At 39.5% G+C, this 17,732-nt stretch overlaps 3 protein-coding genes across 6 annotated transcripts; 1 reads left to right on the top strand and 2 right to left on the bottom strand.

The window, feature by feature from the left end:
- Window positions 1-24: 24 nt before the first annotated feature.
- Window positions 25-2,770, bottom strand: LOC144014707 (uncharacterized). Its single transcript, XM_077514901.1, has 4 exons — window positions 2,432-2,770; window positions 2,186-2,332; window positions 1,974-2,095; window positions 25-842 (listed from the first exon to the last, which is right to left on the bottom strand). The coding sequence occupies exons 1-4, from the start codon at window positions 2,688-2,690 to the stop codon at window positions 54-56; spliced, it is 1,317 nt and encodes a 438-aa protein (XP_077371027.1). The 5' UTR covers window positions 2,691-2,770; the 3' UTR covers window positions 25-53.
- Window positions 2,771-2,865: 95 nt separating this feature from the next.
- On the top strand, window positions 2,866-12,075 carry LOC144014683 (glutamate-rich protein 6). Of its 4 annotated transcripts, none has more exons than XM_077514874.1 (13): window positions 2,866-2,884; window positions 3,559-3,601; window positions 4,410-4,484; window positions 4,646-4,707; window positions 4,781-4,882; window positions 6,129-6,215; window positions 6,315-6,502; window positions 7,581-7,627; window positions 7,709-7,873; window positions 7,946-8,024; window positions 8,102-8,260; window positions 9,132-9,351; window positions 10,976-12,075. In XM_077514874.1, the coding sequence occupies exons 3-13, from the start codon at window positions 4,466-4,468 to the stop codon at window positions 11,231-11,233; spliced, it is 1,386 nt and encodes a 461-aa protein (XP_077371000.1). In that variant the 5' UTR covers window positions 2,866-2,884; window positions 3,559-3,601; window positions 4,410-4,465; the 3' UTR covers window positions 11,234-12,075. The 4 variants fall into 4 exon arrangements, with proteins under 4 accessions (XP_077371000.1, XP_077371014.1, XP_077370991.1 ...); XM_077514888.1 differs by having other exon boundaries at window positions 3,559-3,610; XM_077514865.1 differs by lacking the exon at window positions 2,866-2,884 and having other exon boundaries at window positions 3,161-3,601.
- Window positions 11,257-17,079, bottom strand: LOC144014728 (thioredoxin reductase-like selenoprotein T1a). The gene is made up of 6 exons (XM_077514949.1): window positions 16,851-17,079; window positions 15,525-15,635; window positions 14,072-14,198; window positions 13,809-13,896; window positions 12,374-12,542; window positions 11,257-12,302 (listed from the first exon to the last, which is right to left on the bottom strand). Exons 1-5 carry the CDS (start codon window positions 16,988-16,990, stop codon window positions 12,418-12,420), a joined length of 591 nt encoding a protein of 196 aa, XP_077371075.1. The 5' UTR covers window positions 16,991-17,079; the 3' UTR covers window positions 11,257-12,302; window positions 12,374-12,417.
- Between the last annotated feature and the right edge of the window lie 653 nt (window positions 17,080-17,732).

Genomic DNA, 17,732 nt, shown 5'->3' with positions numbered 1-17,732 from the left:
AAAAAAAAAGATAAAAGACAGAGCTTGTTTTGAATAATTTATTTGAGCTATTTTCACTGACTGGCATACATCGCAGCAAGCAATTCCTCATAGGTGATATAGTGCATTAGCTCAGGGGGAAACGGGTACAACGGATTGTATGGCAACGGAGTCGTGTCAGTATTTGGTGCCGCAGTTGTGGCGGGTACTGCGGTGGTCGGTGGCTGCTCTACGGGGACAGAAGTCGTCGGAAAATGGGGGAATTTTAAGTGAGCTGCTGGCTTAGGATGTTTTTGGTCCGGTTTCCCAGGTCGTGGCTGATGTCCTGGGAGGGGCCAGAGTGAGGGGTTGAAGAATGGGTACTGGGCCATCGCCTGGGGAACCTGGTACGACCGAGGTAGATTTTGCATGTAGGGCCAGACGGGGTACTGGGACACAAACGGGTTCGGGGGTGCTTGCAGCTCAAAATTGTATAAGGGGTCATGAGGCACTGGGGGCTTGTGAAGCCCAGGATGGGAGACCGGACCATGGGACATAGGTGGCCACTTGTGGACGAAGGGCCACTTGGGAGGAGGCACAGAATGAGGAGGTTGGGCCCTGGGGTCACCTTGGGGCCAGGGACCCAAGGGGGGAGATTGGGCCTGACTCCGGGGGTCAAGTGGTGACCAAATGTTCAGTGGGGAGGCTGGACCTTCGGAGACTGGGGGCCACTTGGGGATAAGTGGAACATCCGGCCCCTTGGTGGCAATTGGAGCGGATTGGGGTGGGCCGGTTTCCTTCGGGGCATCAGTTGGCGTTTGTTTGGTGCACACGAGGATGACTGGAACTCCATGCCAATACATTGGAAGCACGTAACTTCCAGCCTTAAGGGAATTAAGGAGAAGAAATTACTTTTGCATCCAAGTGACTATGAAATAGTAAGACAGGGAGCTACACTAAGAAACAGAAAAACAAAACTTGATAACTAGTTTTATGCTCAAGATTTTAGCCATATTACAAAAATAAAACTGCAGATTAGAGACAGTCCCTTTGAGGTTTAAGAATTTTTTTTTTAGGTGTACTTTTCTAGTAACAATCTAAAATTTAAAACGATACAAAAACAGTTCCCAAACTCAGACACGTAGTTTATAATCCAAGTGACTATGCATGTAAAATAACTAAAAAATAATAAACTACTCATAAAATTGCAACTTTAATCTAGAAAATATGACTTAGCAATGATTTAAATCAAACCATTCAAAATTACAGTGACAAAATTATTATTTAAATACAAACAAAAATCCAACTGTTTCAAAAACATTTTTTTACTCATATCAAATTCAAAGACTTAAAAAAAACAAAAAAAACCTACCACTCAAAAATGACAAAAAAAAAACTCAAAAATGACTAATAATAATAATAATGACTATGATGATGATCATCATCATCATCACTACTATTCTCAAAAAATTTTTTTTTCCCCACTCAGAAAAAAGTTACGGTAAAATTACAATTTAAAAAAAAAAAACACCTACCACTCAAAAATGACTAATAATAATAATAATAATAATAGTAATAATAAATGTAAATATAAACAACCCTACTATTCTAAAAAAAAATGTTCTGGTAAAATTACAATTAAAAAAAAACAGCAACAAAAAAAACCCTACCACTCAAAATTGACAAAAAACCCTAAAAAAATAAAAATAATAATAAATTAACAATCCTACTATTCTCAAAAAAACGTTCTGTAAAATTACAATTATATAAAAAAAAATAAATGTAAAAATATCTATAACATTTATGGAGAAAACTTGTTTAAAATACAAACTATTATCAAAATTAATTAAAACTAATTTGTTTTAAATTTCATTAACCTAACCTCCAAAATACAACTTCGGGGGGGTGTACAACTCCCTCATATATGCAACTCTCTCAAATATAAAATGACTTTAAAGCTCATTCGCTTTCTAGGCTTGAAAAGCCGCAATTCATTTTTATGACATTATGATTACCTGTTGACGCATGTAACAACCAGCATAGGGAACATACATGAAGAATCCAAAGGGAGTTCGATGCGTAGTGTAGCCACAATTTAAGGGCACGAGGGGCAGAGGCAATGGAGGTCCATTGGGCGCTGCAAACAAAAAAAGGAGAGAAAAACAAAAAAAAAAACTCAAATGATATGACAGGCGTTTCCTTTCTTTCTCCAAAGCTTGACACCGACCTTGCTGCACCATCATGTGGCCTAGCCCTGGTCTCTTCACACTGAGCTTCATGTGGTTATCTCCACACTGCAGATTGGTCAAGCGTCTCCACGAGGACTCCTGCGTTGAGGGTTGTTGAAGTGGCACAGGGTTCATCACCCAGCCTCCTAAACACAATTTGACATTGCAAAACCACATTTGAGTCAGACTGGAAAAATGTGCCCATTAAAAATAAAAAAAAATAAAAAATGTAATCATGGTCCTACCAGCAGAATCAGCCTGATAAGAGCCTTCATCCTCCACTGAAGCGTTCGCCTTCTTGGATTCTTCTTCCACTACTGGCGGATCCCATTGAGGAACTTTACCAAACACAATCTTACCCCGCCGGAATCCCTCGGGAACGTACTTTCGTCTGTCCGCCTTCTTCAGACGATAGCAGTCGACCGCGTGCGCCAAAAAACACACCAAAATAAGCACTGCTGCAACCTGGCTAAATGTAGCAAGCGCACGTCCGTCTTTGTGCATCTCGTCGCAATGTGCGTGAAACTCGTGCAAAGGACAAGCTGCGCCATCATTGCGCTACTTTTTGAGTTGAGCGCCACTTCCTGGAAGCGTGACGAACGGCGGCTGCAACAACCAATCAGAAGCCAAAAGGCGGGGTTAATTGATTACGTTAAGATTGGCTGCACCTGGCAGGACACCGAGTTGATGGAGGCGGGGTTTGTAACCATAAATATGAAATTATAACATGAATGATTATATGTAACATTAATATCGTTAGAAAAATGCATCAATACAGTTACTCGATGTAGGTACAGCAACATTAGTATTTGAACTTCGTAACATTGAACGTCCATCAGCGAGCCAAGGGAGGTCTTGTCAAATTATTAAATTGACAATATTTTCGTTATAGTTGCTACAGTTTTAAGTATTGGCTCTTCCATAGTTCCACTAGACGTCCCAATCAAAATTACGCGTCCGACTTGTGTTTTTTTTTTTACCATTCTGACGTCATACTCGCGTTGTAATTGCTTTCATTTCGACGCACAGCTCTACACCACAGTTACTTCTCGCAAAATTGTTATTCATCACTGTCTCAACTTTATTCGACCAGCCGAAAGTAACCGCCTACGTGTTATAATATTCCTTTGTAGTACACGCAAGGTGGGGTGAAAAAAACATGTCCCAAACTGGCGTGATTCAGATGGAAATTAAGCCACAATTAGTCTGTCCATTGCCGCCATCTGCTGGAGAGTTGGTGTGTAACACCATGAATCTGCAGTGAAGCTGTTGCTCCTCAAAGAGAATTGTGACGTTTTCAAGGTTAATAAACGAAAGCAGTGCTATACGGCGTTTCAATCTTCTGCCATTCTTGCTCTCTCCATGACAACAGAGCAAAGTCTGCTGCTTAAACGTTCCAGAACGGCCACCACATGGTAAGCTTGGTTAGTTCATTTTTTTTTCATCATCATTTGATGCTGAATGGGTAATTGAGGTTCTGGATTTGAATCTGGACTGTGGCCTTCATGTTTGGAGTTTGCATTTTCGGGCAACTTCCTTTCCACATCCGCAAACCTGCGTGCCATGCTAAGTTCATTGAAGACGCTAAATTGTTCTTTGGTGTGAATGTGACTGAATGGTTTGTTTATATGTGGCCAAATTCGGTGTGTACCCCAAAGTCAGCTGGGATCGGTTCCAGCTCACCCACGACCCTAGCAAGGACCAAAAAAAAAAAAAAAACCCAGATGGATGGATGATTGAATAGGATATTGCTGCTTGAAATCAGGTTAGCTTGAAAGCTAATGAAGTCAAATGATTAACTCAGATTAGCTTCTAATTAACATCCAGCTCCATTGGACTACATAGTATATCAGACTGCGGTTACTATAGTTACACATAACTAGCCACATGTAGGTCATCTCTATGGTAACTGACAACAATGGAGGCTATGAAGTATTATTGCTTACATGCCTGGAATGAGGGTGAGTTTACTCGGACTTTGTATGTCTGCACAATATTTTGTCTTTGTTTTATGCACGTTTTGTTTCACTTTATAATCAAAAAATGTGACTTGCTTACCATGGCTGTTGAATTGCTATTTTGAGTGCGGCTATGAAGTGCATGGATTTGAACTTCTCTGTCATACTACCACCACCACCACTTGCGCTCCTGAGAGATTCAAACCCAGAATGTCTTATCTGTCGTGCTGTTCACAAATCATCTTGTGCAAAAATATACGTCCAGGATAGAAGCTTTGCACGAGACGCGAGAGCAGTGTGGAGAAGGAAAAACAGAAAAGGATGAGGTCCAGCGTTTCCAGTAAGTCTTCTCCAACAAGTGACGATCAAAACACATCAACAATGGATGTAAAAAGTCTACACACCCCTTGTTCAATTGCCATTTTTTTTGGTGTGTTTTTTTTAAAAAAAAAAAGATGTTTTTCCACTGCACACTGAAATGAATCTGCTTTGCCCCTTTAGAAAATGCAGTTGCAAAATTAGAGCATGATATCTGCGAGCTCCTCCGTGACCTGAACAACTATGTAAGTACGAAAGCTCTGATCAAATTTGGTTTCGCTGACGTGATCGATCAGGGTGACGTGGCGCTCTCATCAGGCTTTCTGTGACCCGCCCACAAACTGCATTCGAGCTGGAGTCCTCAGCTACCACCGCGAGTCTGACAACCCCCGACTTGCCATCACAGCCGCACATTTAGAGGTAGGAGTCCAAATAACTGGTGAGCTATTTTTAGAATAGACCTGTGACATGTTTGTTGTCCTTGAGGCTAACTAGTACCTGCTGGTCCGAACTCCTCATTTACTCAACTCTGCATGTTGCTAAAAAAAAAATAAAAAATAAAAAGTCGCTCACAGAAATATTTAAGCTTAACTTTTAAGATTTATGTCATTTTTTTCCATCACAAATTCAATTTACTTTTTTTTTTCATTTTAACGCAAACCTACCAAATAAGCCTTATATGATACATATTCATGAGTCTCATAAGGCCTATTTATTTGAAATGCATAATCATCAGGTTTATGTATTTAGTATTAACTCATTCACTGCCATTGACGGAAAAAGACGTCAAATGATGCATTTTTTTTTTTTGCTGGTCTGGCAATGAATGTATTAATAAAGTATAGTTACTTTTTTTTTTTTTTTTTATGTTTTGGGGATGTCTGTATTCAGTTTCATCCCCAAAACCTAAAAATGTAAAAAAAAAATTAAACCAAAAAATGTGCTTAAGTGTTTTTCCACATAACAGTGCTATTTATCGTTTTATTTATTATCTTTATTTATTTGATTATTATGCAATTCAAACAAAATACTTTATTTTAAATGAATACTCTCATTGTTATTAATTTAGAGTAATTTGTGCTGTCAAAGTTAAAGGATTAACACATTGATTAATCACAAAACAATTAATCGCATTAATCATGTATTACCGCAGATTAATCACACTATTAATTTTGAGCGCAGATGATCCTTTAGCTGACAGCGGACGGTTATGTTTAAAGGTAGCACAGGTTGTGTTTGAGCAATAAACATGCATGAATTTCATAGCTTCATTATTTTTTGATGTACAATTAGTACCTCTTTAAAAAGTAATTTTTCTACTTGCTGTCGACTGATGATGACATCACCTGTGCTGAGGAAGTAGTTTACTAAACAAACCCAGAAAACAGGTGAGCCATGACTGGCCGTTACCTACTTCCTCAGCACAGATGATGTCATCATCAGTCGACAGCAAGTAGAAAAATTACTTTTTAAAGAGGTACTAATTGTACATCAAAAAATAATGAAGCTATGAAATTCATTCTGGACAAAACATTAACTTTTCACTGCTGATAATTGTTCAATGAGTCAAGTATCCGCTTTATGTTTATCCTTAAATATTTCTGTGAGTGTTGTATGCATGTCATGTCTCCTTTTTAACATTCTTTCTCCCGGTATGCGTTGCAAGCCTCCGTTTGAGTGGCCGGGAAAGTGCGAGTACTGCCACAGGAATGCCAGGCCCGTGCTGGAAGTGAGATGGGAGGACGAGCTGGCGGTGAGACGGAGCGGATGTGGGCTGCGCTTGTTTTGAACTGGACGCTCGGTCGGCCGCTCCTCGTGACCGCCCGTCCGTGCGTCCCCCCCATTCTTTCAGGCGGTGCCGGGCTATTGCTGTGCCCAGCGCAGGAAGCTCTGCATGGCCCTGGTGAGGAAGCGGCCCTCGGTGGCCGAATTGGACGACAGGCGGGAAGAGAAGCCCTCCACCGACCTGGCGGAGGCGCTGCTCAGCGGCAGAGATAAAAAGAACGCCCAGAATTTTAGTGACCTTTCACGCGGACTGATGTAGGACTTTAGACGAGTGTTGATTCTTATCAGCCATTTTTAAATGTAGTCTCAGTTTTCGTCCAATTTCAGTAACACTTGTTTTTATCGTAGTTAGTCAACTTCATCCCATTTGTATTTTTTCACCTTTTATTTTCATTATTTTAGTCCAAGAAAACATCATCAACAAACTGTCAACATTTTAGTCTAGTTTTAGTCCACTTTTCACCCTTTTACATGTTTGTTGTCAGCAGATAATATTGAACATTTCCAACTAATCCAAAAATACTTCACATAAAATTTTCTGTCATCTTTTTGGATTCAAAACACAATTACAGCTACAAGCTAATAAATTAGCTAGCATTAGTTAGCGGCCAGATTAACATTGTTTGAATGTTAGCCTATAGCTGTTGGATTCAAGCGATACTTTACTTATTTAGCCATTTTTTGGCAGTCAAACAATATTTTGCCTATAATAAATTTGATATTTTAATTATTTTTCACGTACAATTAGTACCTTTTTAAAAACACATTTTGCAACTTGCTGTCGACTGAAAATGACATCACAAGGGCTCGGGTAACCAATCACAGCTCAGCTTGTGAATGTCACATTACCAAACCTAGACAACAGGTGAGCTGTCATTTTCAGTCGACAGCAAGTTGCAAAATGTGTTTTTAAAGGTACCAATTGTATGTGAAAAATAATGAAAGTATCAAATTAATGATAGACGAAATATTAACTTTTTATTGCTATAATGGGCTAAATAAGTATACCTTTAATATTAAATTACACTCGTGAGAGATTAGCAGACAGGATTTTACAAAATCATCATTTTCATCTCTTTGTTCGTGAACTAAAATGTCCGTAATTTGTCGAGTCTTTATTAAGTGAGCTAAATTTTCATCTCGTCTTCATTAGTCAACGAAAATGCAGACTGATTTAGTCCCACTTATTGTTGATTAATGGAGTTTTCATCTGGTTAAAAATGTGTGATGACAAAAATATTTTTGATATGGTTTTCGTTAAAATTAACACTACTTTAGATTGAAATAAAAAGTTAATAATGTGAGTCTTACGGAAGTAATGTGTTGTGTTCAGGGAACTGGCGGGGTTAAAAAAAGACGACTCGCAACAGGCAGAACCCAGTAAGTTGGCCAGCCGTCGTCCATTTTGTTCAGGGAGGCGTCGTTGACCCAGGATTTGTCTGTCGTCTCGTCGCCTCACAGCCCCAGAAGCCAAAATCCTCAGCTTCCGTCTGGCCGCTTCGGCAGAAGAGGGCGGCTGGACGCTCAAGAATGTGGCCGAGAACGTTGTGCAACTCAAAAAGGAAGAGGCCAGAGAGTCCGTTTGCGACCACAAGCCGCCTCTCTTTGGCATATGTCATCAGAAGGGGAGGAAAACGACAACATGTACAAGACTCACTCTCTTGCTCACTCTTATACTTTCTCGTTTGTGTTGACAGGATGGAGAATTTCAACAGAAATTTTACATGGACGGCAGGCCCTTTCTGAAACTCTTCCCCGATGGCTCTGCTCAGCTCTAGTATGAAGCAAAAATAATCTTTTCCACTGAGTATATTCAATCAAACCGGCGCCGATCGTCCCTCTCGTTACCGACAGTTACCCGGGAGACCTCCTGGCTGTCGTCTTTGTCGTCACCAAAGAGAAGCAACGGGTTTGCATCGTGTACGACAACAACATACCGCCGCCGCGCGCCATCCGGGCCATCTTCCAGTGTAACGGCAGGGCGACGTGTTACCACAGCAACGGAAACATATGGTAAAAAGATGGTTTAAAAAAAAAAAAAGAAGAAATTGGCATTCATCCGATTTTTGCTCGAACTGGGGCTGCTCGATTATGGAAAAAAAATAATAATTACGACATTTTGCCAATAATTGAAATCACCATTATTCATTTTTTTAGTACAAAACAATAACATGTTTAAGAATTTAAAAATATTAAGTCCAATTAAAAAAATAAAATACACAAGTTTACTTTTGGGCCAAACAGAATTTATATATTACAATAATTTATTCATTTAGGCAAAAATTAGAAGTTGGATTGCAAATTGTTCATTGTGCAATCGTTTATTTTATGGTCCAAAACGGAAAAATGAAAAAAAAAAAAAAAAAAAAAAAGACCAATTAAAAAAATAGACTAATTATACAAGTTCCTTCTGGACCAATCACAATTTATAATAATATATATTTATGTTGGTAAAAACTTGAAGCTGGAGTGCAGTGTGTGCACTCTGCAGTAGAATGATCATTTATTTTTAGGTCCAAAACTAAAATAAAATATAAAAATATTTAAACGTAAAAAACTGATTAAAAAATATTAAGACAATTCTGTGAAACACTAAAATTATACAAGTTCCTATGTGATGACACAAAATTTATTAATTAAAAAAAAAATAAAGGTGCAAATGTATAAATTTAAACAACTCAAAAATGAGTATTAATCTGTTTTTTGGGGGGGGGATTTGTTTGTTTTTATGTTTTGTTACAATTATGCTGATTTTGTAATTGTGGAGTGTAATATTTCAAATTGTAATTGAATTAATCGATTAATTGCACAGCCCTAGCTGGAACCCCGAGTCCGATCAAAATCCGGACGAGCTATTTAATCCGGACTGTCCGACTGCTTTTAGGTTGAGTCTAAACAGTTCCGGTGGCCAGTGTTTGGACGAGACGGGCGCCAGGGTGCGTCGCTGGAGCTGGAAAACGCTTCCGCCCCCTCACCTGCCTCCTCTCTTCTTGTCCCTCAATAAGCACATCGGGGTGCGTGTCCTGGGGAAGGACCACATTTTCGTCTCCTTCCTGGCCAACGGTCAACAGGCACGCTGTAGCGTGGGTAGCTGCAGCGCTCAGGTAACCGCAAAAGTATTCTGTAAATTCAGGAGATTTGGAAGGCCGCTGCAGATGTGAATGCTCGCTACACCGACAAGAGTGCCTTGCGAAAGTATTCACCCCCTGAAATTTTGGACCTTTTGCCACGTTTCACAGCTCATCACGGCTGCATCTCGAAACAGTGCGCTCCTTGTTTGGGCTAAAAGTTTAGAAGATGCTCAATTTTAAAATGATTGATCAAACAAGATGTTTAAAGCTTGTCAAATCCTAATCCTTGCTCTAAACTTCTCCACAACTTTATCCCGTTACTGCCTGGTGCATTCCTTGGTGGCCATGATGCCGTTTGCTCCCCAATATATATATTTTTTAATATATTTTTTAACAGACCATCGCAGCAGAGGCATTAATACTGAGACTAAATTAAACTCAGGTGGACTCTATTTATCATCTGTTATTTAGGTCAACATTGGATCATTCAGAAATTAAAGAACTTCTAGAGTCAGTTGACTGCACAGAGAGGAAAAAGGGGTGAATAACTGCCCACCCTACTTTTCAGTTATTTTCTTTAAATAAAAAAATTAAAAAACAACTTTGAAATATTGTATAAATTTTGTTCCAATTTACAATTGTGTCCCACTTGGTGTTGATTCTTGAGCCCTCCACGCAAGCCGTCGATACATTCTTGTATGCAACTCCACCGTTGAAAGGTAGTTTAACAGTTTCCAACCCAAAACACCCTTAGGACCGCCCCCTTATTTGAACAACATTTCAAGCTGAAAGCGTCTGCAGCATGAAATATGAGCAGAGCTTTTTTATTTATTGATACTTAAGTGTTTGTATATTTATTTGTGTGATTATTTCCACATTTGTATATTTCTGAGTCTCGTTTTTATTTTTATATTTTACTTATTTATATATTTTTTGTTTTTATTTCCATTTATATATATATATTTTTTAAATTCTTTTTTAAATTTATTTTTATATCCATTTTTATTTTCACTTTTATTTTTAGGCATTTTTGATCCTCCATAGAAATGTGGCAAAAGGTCAAAAAGTTCAAGAGTGTTTATTACGTTCACAAGACATGTACAAGTTAAGTGAACCGAATGAATCTAACATTTTTGGAATATGGGAGTAAACCAAAGTACTGTATACAAAAACATGCAAAGTCCAAAAACAAACTAGTATTTCTAGTTATGAATCGGATCAGGTTAATTCAGGGTACAAACTCCTGCCATGCTCAACGTGTGATGATTTGTGTCGACTGGCAAAATTGATGTTTGGGACGATTTGTTTTATTGCTACGAGAGGAAGCTAGCTAATTGTTTTTGCGGCTTATCTGGAGTATGTTAAAGTGCTCAAAAATTCACTAATATAACTTCGCAGGAAGTGCTATAAAAGCAACAAAAGCCCTGAATATCAAATAAACATTTGTTGAAACCTTTCCATAAATTTCGTATGGCCCTCAAGGGACTATAAAAATTGATAGGGGGGGAAAACAAAAAAAGCTTCTACACCCATTCTAAGTGCTCAAAACCTTTTGCAAAATGGATTCTCTGGTGCATACTTTCAAACAAATGTCTCCGAGGTGCGTTTAATGGACATGTAAAAATAGCAATGCGCCTTTTTGTTCCCCCCCCCGCAGTGTAAATGCACAAGAGAGATGCCTACTAGCGGACCCACGCTGCTGAAGGACGAGCTGTTCGTGCTGGCCGCCCGGGTGAAGATCCACCTGTGCATCCAGCACCTCAACTGGAGTCTTCTGACGCCCCTGCGCCAGAAGAGCACGCCGGCCCACAGCATCCGCGTCTTCGGCAAAAAGCTGCTGGAGGTCAGCACCAACGTGCTGATGAGCCAGCACGAGCGCGCCTTCATCAGGGGCTGCCTCCAGGACTGCCTCTGAACACGGACCAAGACCAACGCGGCTTCGTAGATCACGAGATGTTTTTTTTATTTCTTTGTTATCAACTCATTCCAAGTTATGCAAATATAAAATTTACTCACAAATCATCGCAAAAAAAAAAAATCTCCCAATGTTAGTTTGACGACAGCGTGACGAGTTGCTTTTCTACAAGGGCGGAAGCTACTTTGACGACAAGAAACTTTTAAGTCATTCAACAGGGTGCCCACGGAGTCACTGTGCACTTATATGAATATTGAAAATTCGTAGTTTGATGAAGGCAAATGGCAATAGAATGCAGCAAGTTCATATATATATTCTATATTTAAAAATGTAGCTATAAAGATGAGGTGGATCCACAGAGAAAACGGAAGCGTTTGTGTCCCCTAATTCTAGCAATGTAAGCAAAACGGGGAATTGGCACCCAAAGTGCGGGTATGCCTGACACAACAATCAACCCCTTCAAGCAGCAGACGACTCACTCTGGAACCTCCAGCAAGAACGGCTAATGCCTCATAATGTACTCGAGTTAATAAAAAGTCATTATAGTTCGAAAATAGATCGCTAGCGTGACTATTTTAATGCTTATCACACTGTAAAAATGGGGAGTGATATTTACTTGAAAATTCCTAGTAAGGGTTGATGCACTCAGAAATTCCAAGTAAATTTAACTAGAAATTCTGATGTGAAAAAACTACATTTTTTCCAAGTCAATATCAATCCCCATTTGTTCAGTGAAAGTACTCTTATTACTCTATATTAAAAAATACAAGTGCACAGTGACTTCCCGTACATTTAGCTCAGTCATACGGTTCATTAAAGCCTACTTCATGTAAATCTCAGAATTTGACTTCTGCTTTGTTAAGATGCGAGTGAATAATACAAGAAAATGACCGACTGGCTGGCAAGGCTGGCCGTGTCGCCATCGGTGTCGGGGGCGGGTCATCTGTAAGGGGTGTGCCGACGACGATGTGAGGGGGGTGCATCCAGTCTGCGCTTGCAGTGGTCCTGCCTTCAGCGCAGACCTTCATAAAACATCACGTCGCAGCCCCGCGAGAGGCCCACCTCGAACCTGGAGTGGGAAAGGCGGCGGGTTAAGACAGGCCAGAACCGCAAACGGGTGGAAAATGGCGGCGTCCTTACACGGAGGAGCTTTTTTGGCTGCAGCCGCACAGTGAGGAGCGCCGTTACGAGTGGTGGAGCGGCTTTGTGTTCATGTGAACGTTCATCTTCATTTCGTTGTCCAGGATCTGCACCAGCTGCTGCATGGAGGGCAGGTGGCCCGACTCCAGTTTGGACCATACTGGCACATCTACACACACACACACACACACACACAAGCCACATATGTACTGGATCTAGAGCTGCAGTTATCAATTCTAATGATTATCCCATCGATAAACACAATCTGATAAAATATTAACAAAATGAGTGTGACTTGAACAGTGGAGCCTGGTGAGTGACATGGGAGCCAGATTAGTAGCTAGCTGTTAACTGGCTAGCCGTTAGCCAATCTGCGTGTTGAATGCATGGCTGTAGCAGTTCGTATAAAAAAGGAGCTTATTATTACGATTTATTTCAGGGATGGGTGAGTACAGATACCAGGTATCGGTATCCATACCAGCCTTATTTTAAGGTATCGTGCTTTTATCGGCTGCCCTCCACTAACTGTTTTACAATCAGGAACTAGAAATGAGAGGAATAGAAAATTGCCATTAACTCATTCAAACCCAAAAATTTATGAATATGTTTTTTTCAATGTTTTTTTTTTTATGCTAGAGCATACAGAAGGCTTTGATACAGCTTCAGACATGAAGTGGTTGCTTAAAGCAATGGTAGTTATTACAAAAATGGCCAGCAGGTGGCAGAAACGTGTAAGAGATCAGCCATGGCCATGTTGCAACAAGCCCTTTTTGCCATTGTTTTCACCATGAATATGAATATTAATGAAACTTAGCTATATTATGATGCTAATTGCTTCAAAATGGAAACAGATACAAATGTGCTTTTTTTCCCCTGGTGAAAGGAGAGACTAATCTTTCTTTTGGTATGTTTTCATAGCAATAGAACAGAATATTCTGTGGACATTGCAAAATCAGTCAAAATCCAGTAAAACAGCTGGGAGTGAAGGGGCTTGCTTCAGTGAAAATGGCTGCGAGTCAATGAGTTAATTTGAAGCGATTTTAAGGAAAAATACTATATTGGGATTCATAGGTCTTTCTTTAAAATTGTCATTTTTTGGCAGGGAATTTTATGTACTAGTATCGACAACTACTCGTGAGTTGAGTAAACAGTCTGAAATAAAGTGATATTGATATTTTCTGTCTTGTTTTTACTCTTTCATTTCAACATGGAATGGTGTGTTGAGTCTAACAGTGCATGTGGGAAAAACATTTTTAAGATGACATTTTGCTTTGCCTTTTTTTGCAATGAAATTACTCAACTTATTTGATTAAATCGCATGGAAGATTTTTGAGCGTCATGCCGCCTTGAACAAACATGGACGCCCCTTCTATGAGACAACACTACCGCATTTGCACAAACCTGACATGCCACCAAGAGTCTAAAAGGCACTCACCATTGAACGTTATTTCAAAAGCGCCCGTGGACATCAACTGGTTTTCAATCATGTTGCTGAGAAAGAACACCATCATGCACGCGTATATCTGAAAGAAATATCAAAATACAACTGGATTGTAGATGAGACAATTCGTCAACAATACTTTTGAAGCATGTTGTACGCCCCATGAATGGGACATGAAGCCAACACACTTGAGCATGTACACCAACTCAATAAAGCAACCACAAAAACAGCAGACTTCAACCACAACAATAACATACCTTATTTCCCTGGCCCCACTCCCAGACGCCCGGCGCTTGGACGCCGAACAGAGCAAACGGATCCTTGCCAACAATGACCATCCCGATCACCAGCAATTTGAAGACAGATAGGAAGGAAGCAATGTGCCTGGGGGGAGGACAAGCTCAAATCAGTGTTCAACTCTCTCCATGATATCTTGTTGCACGTGAGGCATATCTCTTCTGATAATAAGACTGGGAAAATATACACGGTACAAACTCCAATAGATTATTCAGCACTTAATTCAGAATTTGATCAAATATATGTCATCACAAAGTTCAGGGCTCACCGTCATGCATATAGAGTAGTAAAAACCTGCCTGTAAAATTCATCAAAACGATTTTGAAAGCCACATTTAGGCCAAAGAACAAATTATTTCTGAGTGGGGTGGTCAAAATTTGCAAAATGGTAAAGATCTGGTCCTGGAATTGATTGTGTTTGACTTTCTTGAGCTGATTCTTTTAGGTCACTAGTAGGGGTGTTAAAAAAAAATCGATTCGGCGATATATCGCGATACTACATCGCGCGATTCTCGAATCGATTCAATAAAAAAAAAAAATCGATTTTTTTTTTTTTTTTTTTTTTTTTAAAGCTCAGAATTGTTCATTCGGTATTTGGATTCAACGGATTCAACGTCTTATCATTATTGCCTTTTTTTTTTTTTTTTTTTTGTGTGAATCGATTTTTAAACTTCCATTTTTAATGGAAAAATATTCAACAAAACGTCTGACTTCGGGTTAGGATTCACACCTTGAGCATGGAAGAATGTTATATGAACGGAACATTAAGCCTTAATATTTTATTTTAATGCTGTTCAAACATGAAACAGATTACAACCTCTATAAGATAAATAAATAATACATTTTCATATAAATCTTACACTCTACAAGCTTACTGATTAGTATTTTCTAAATTTGAATGAAAAAAAATCGCAACAATCGACTTATAAATTCGTATCGGGATTAATCGGTATCGAATCGAATCGTGACCTGTGAATCGTGATACGAATCGAATCGTCAGGTACTAGGCAATTCACACCCCTAGTCACTAGTGTGTTTATTAAGTCAACTGTTGGGGACCCTTGGGTGTCATTAACACCATATAGACCGCAAACCCCTGGGACCAGGCTACAGAAACAGTACAGCTCGTCACTTGCATACTTTGTGCTCAAACTGGTTCATTTCAGCAAGCAATTGAGTGTCAAAAGTGCACTTCAACTCATCTTCCTTGTGATATTTTGACTAAAAGCATGTCAGGTGTGTGACACCGACCAATTTGAAACGTTGTCTTCTTTAACTCACGTTTTCACACTGAAGCAGCTTTCATTTGAATTTCCTCAACAGACAATAATCCGGCTCGTCCTTCCAGACCGTTTTAACAAAGCAGTTTACAGGCGCTCGTGACTTCAGATAATCTCTTCAGATAATCTCTTACCGATAGGCGGGGATGGGAAGGTAGTTCTCCCCCTCGATGCGGATGTCCGGGTACCGCTGGTACAAGGCCTGCGTGTACTCCTCAAACACCCGCTTGTACCCTCAGGAGAAGCTGCAAGGACACAAATGTTGTTTTAACAAACTGTAAACAGTGCAGACAGCCATTTTTAAGGCTCCAGTGTAAACTTTAACCTACAACTCTCAGACATAACTTCTCTGGAGATCATTTGCTGAGACATTTAACATGTCCTTATGTAGCTTCGAACTAGCTACCATGCAAATAGGGGATTTGGAACACTTGTTTACCTCAAGTAATTTGCCTGTTTTTCCCAATCTGTGTTGATCAACCATCATTGTGCTAGGGCACAAGTATTTTTTCAAATAGTTGCTACAATATTTGCATTTATTGTATTGTGGTAATTTAGGGGTGTGAACTGCCTAGTACCTGACGATTCGATCCGTATCACGATTCATAGGTCACGATTCGATTCAATACCGATTAATCCCGATACAAATTTATAAGTCGATTGCTGCGATTTTTTTAATTCAAATTTAGAAAATACTAATCAATAAACTTGTACAGTGTAAGATTTTTATGAAAATGTATTTATCTGAAACTTCAGTCTTATACAGGTTGTAATCTGTTTCATGTTTGAACAGCATTGAAATAAGATATTAAGGCTTAATGTTCCATTAATATAACATTTCATGCTTAAGGTGTAAACCTTAAGCCGTTTCGGTGAATATTTTTCTATCAAAAATGGATGTTTAAGAATCAATTTGGGCCGCCTATTGAATCGATTCAAGAATTGTGCAATGTAATATCGCGATATATTGCCGAATCGATTTTTTTAACAACCCTATGTGGTATTATGTTTACTGGATTATATTCGTTCTGTTGCTGTATTATTTTTTTAAACTATAATTCCATATATTTTAAAGAAAATATAAGGTCCACTCCGATGTTTTTCATCAGTGGTGGAGGTCGTATTTACTGCTTTTCATTTGTTTGTTCTATTTATGCTATAATTTGATTTCACTACTGCGCTAGCGTAGATTAGTGACGTACCATCCGTAGATATTCGTTTTACGTCGCTACACTGTCGTAAATTGAAGTGCCCCCGGGAAACACTTTACACGGGCCTCAACAAGAACTGACGAGAAGTACATAAAATACTAGCCCTAAATTATAATGTTCGAATGAGGACATGATTATTTACGACTGTCACTCGAACGTTAACGTCTTAAAAAGACGTTAAGCTTACGAACGGTTAGCTTCCGTCGTTGTGCTAGCTCGCGATGACTCGCCACATTTCGTCTCGCTTACCAAATCTGGAACTTGAGCAATGGCCCCGCGGCGAACTGCATTTTCATCTTCTTCACGCCGTTGATGTCCCCGGTTGCGGCGAGGCACAGCGACAACACCCCGAGGGCGAGGAAGGAGAAGCGAAGCCACTTCATCGCCATTTCTTTTCCGGGTGGTTCCCCCTCCCTAGACCGAAACCAAGTGAGTGACAGACAGCTGAATCTGATGAGTGCGTTGGTGTGTTATTGGCCTCTTGTCTTCTTCTCCAGCTGTTCACTAACGTCAATCTTGTTGCTTCTCACCTGTAGCGCCACCTATAGTTTTGGCTCTGATGCGAAGGCGTGTTGGAGCGGTTGGGGTAAAAAAAGAAAAAAAGAAAAAAAGCTGTGAGTGAAGCTGAGGCGAAAGAAATCTTCGTATTTATTTACTAAAGACTGCGTTATGCTTATGTTAGTAGGGACGGCTACGGGTAAACGGAATATTACTCTTTTTTTTATTTTATTTTTTTTTAATCCAAGAGACTTTGAACGCACTTTACTTGTGCCCGTATGCGAAACTGATGTCTGATTGGTAGAGAACAAGGGATGAGTCGAATGATGCATTTAAGGCCGCTTGAGAAACGCGGGATGAGTAGTGAATAGACGTATTTGGATTTAGGTAGTGCCAAATCATTCAATTGTGTCCCTTGTGGGATTATAAATAAAAATGTTAAAACATCCACTTCAAGAGCTAACTGGGGAGTTCCACAACATTACAAGTCATACACAGAGTGGGTATGACAGTACATAACGTATCCAGCCCTGCTAAAAGTGCATTTAGCTATTTATTACAGTAAAATATAAGTGATTTATAATGCTGTGTATTTAACAAAACCTCATTAACTTCGTTTAACCTGCCAAATGT

Source organism: Festucalex cinctus, chromosome 1, assembly GCF_051991245.1.
Source record: "Festucalex cinctus isolate MCC-2025b chromosome 1, RoL_Fcin_1.0, whole genome shotgun sequence".
NCBI lineage: Eukaryota > Metazoa > Chordata > Actinopteri > Syngnathiformes > Syngnathidae > Festucalex > Festucalex cinctus.
This window is presented reverse-complemented; position numbering and strand designations above follow the sequence as displayed.

What these genes read in the sequence shown, in the direction of transcription:
- LOC144014683 (XM_077514874.1), top strand. An exon ending in TCCGTGACCTGAACAACTAT is followed by an intron (nt 4,708 to 4,780) that starts GTAAGTACGAAA and finishes CGCTCTCATCAG; the next exon opens with GCTTTCTGTGACCCGCCCAC. An exon ending in CACAGCAACGGAAACATATG is followed by an intron (nt 8,261 to 9,131) that starts GTAAAAAGATGG and finishes GACTGCTTTTAG; the next exon opens with GTTGAGTCTAAACAGTTCCG.
- LOC144014707 (XM_077514901.1), bottom strand. Translation starts at nt 2,690, where the DNA reads ATGCACAAAGACGGACGTGCGCTTGCTACATTTAGCCAGGTTGCAGCA. An exon ending in TTATCAGGCTGATTCTGCTG is followed by an intron (nt 2,333 to 2,431) that starts GTAGGACCATGA and finishes AATTGTGTTTAG; the next exon opens with GAGGCTGGGTGATGAACCCT. An exon ending in CCACATGATGGTGCAGCAAG is followed by an intron (nt 2,096 to 2,185) that starts GTCGGTGTCAAG and finishes TTTTGTTTGCAG; the next exon opens with CGCCCAATGGACCTCCATTG.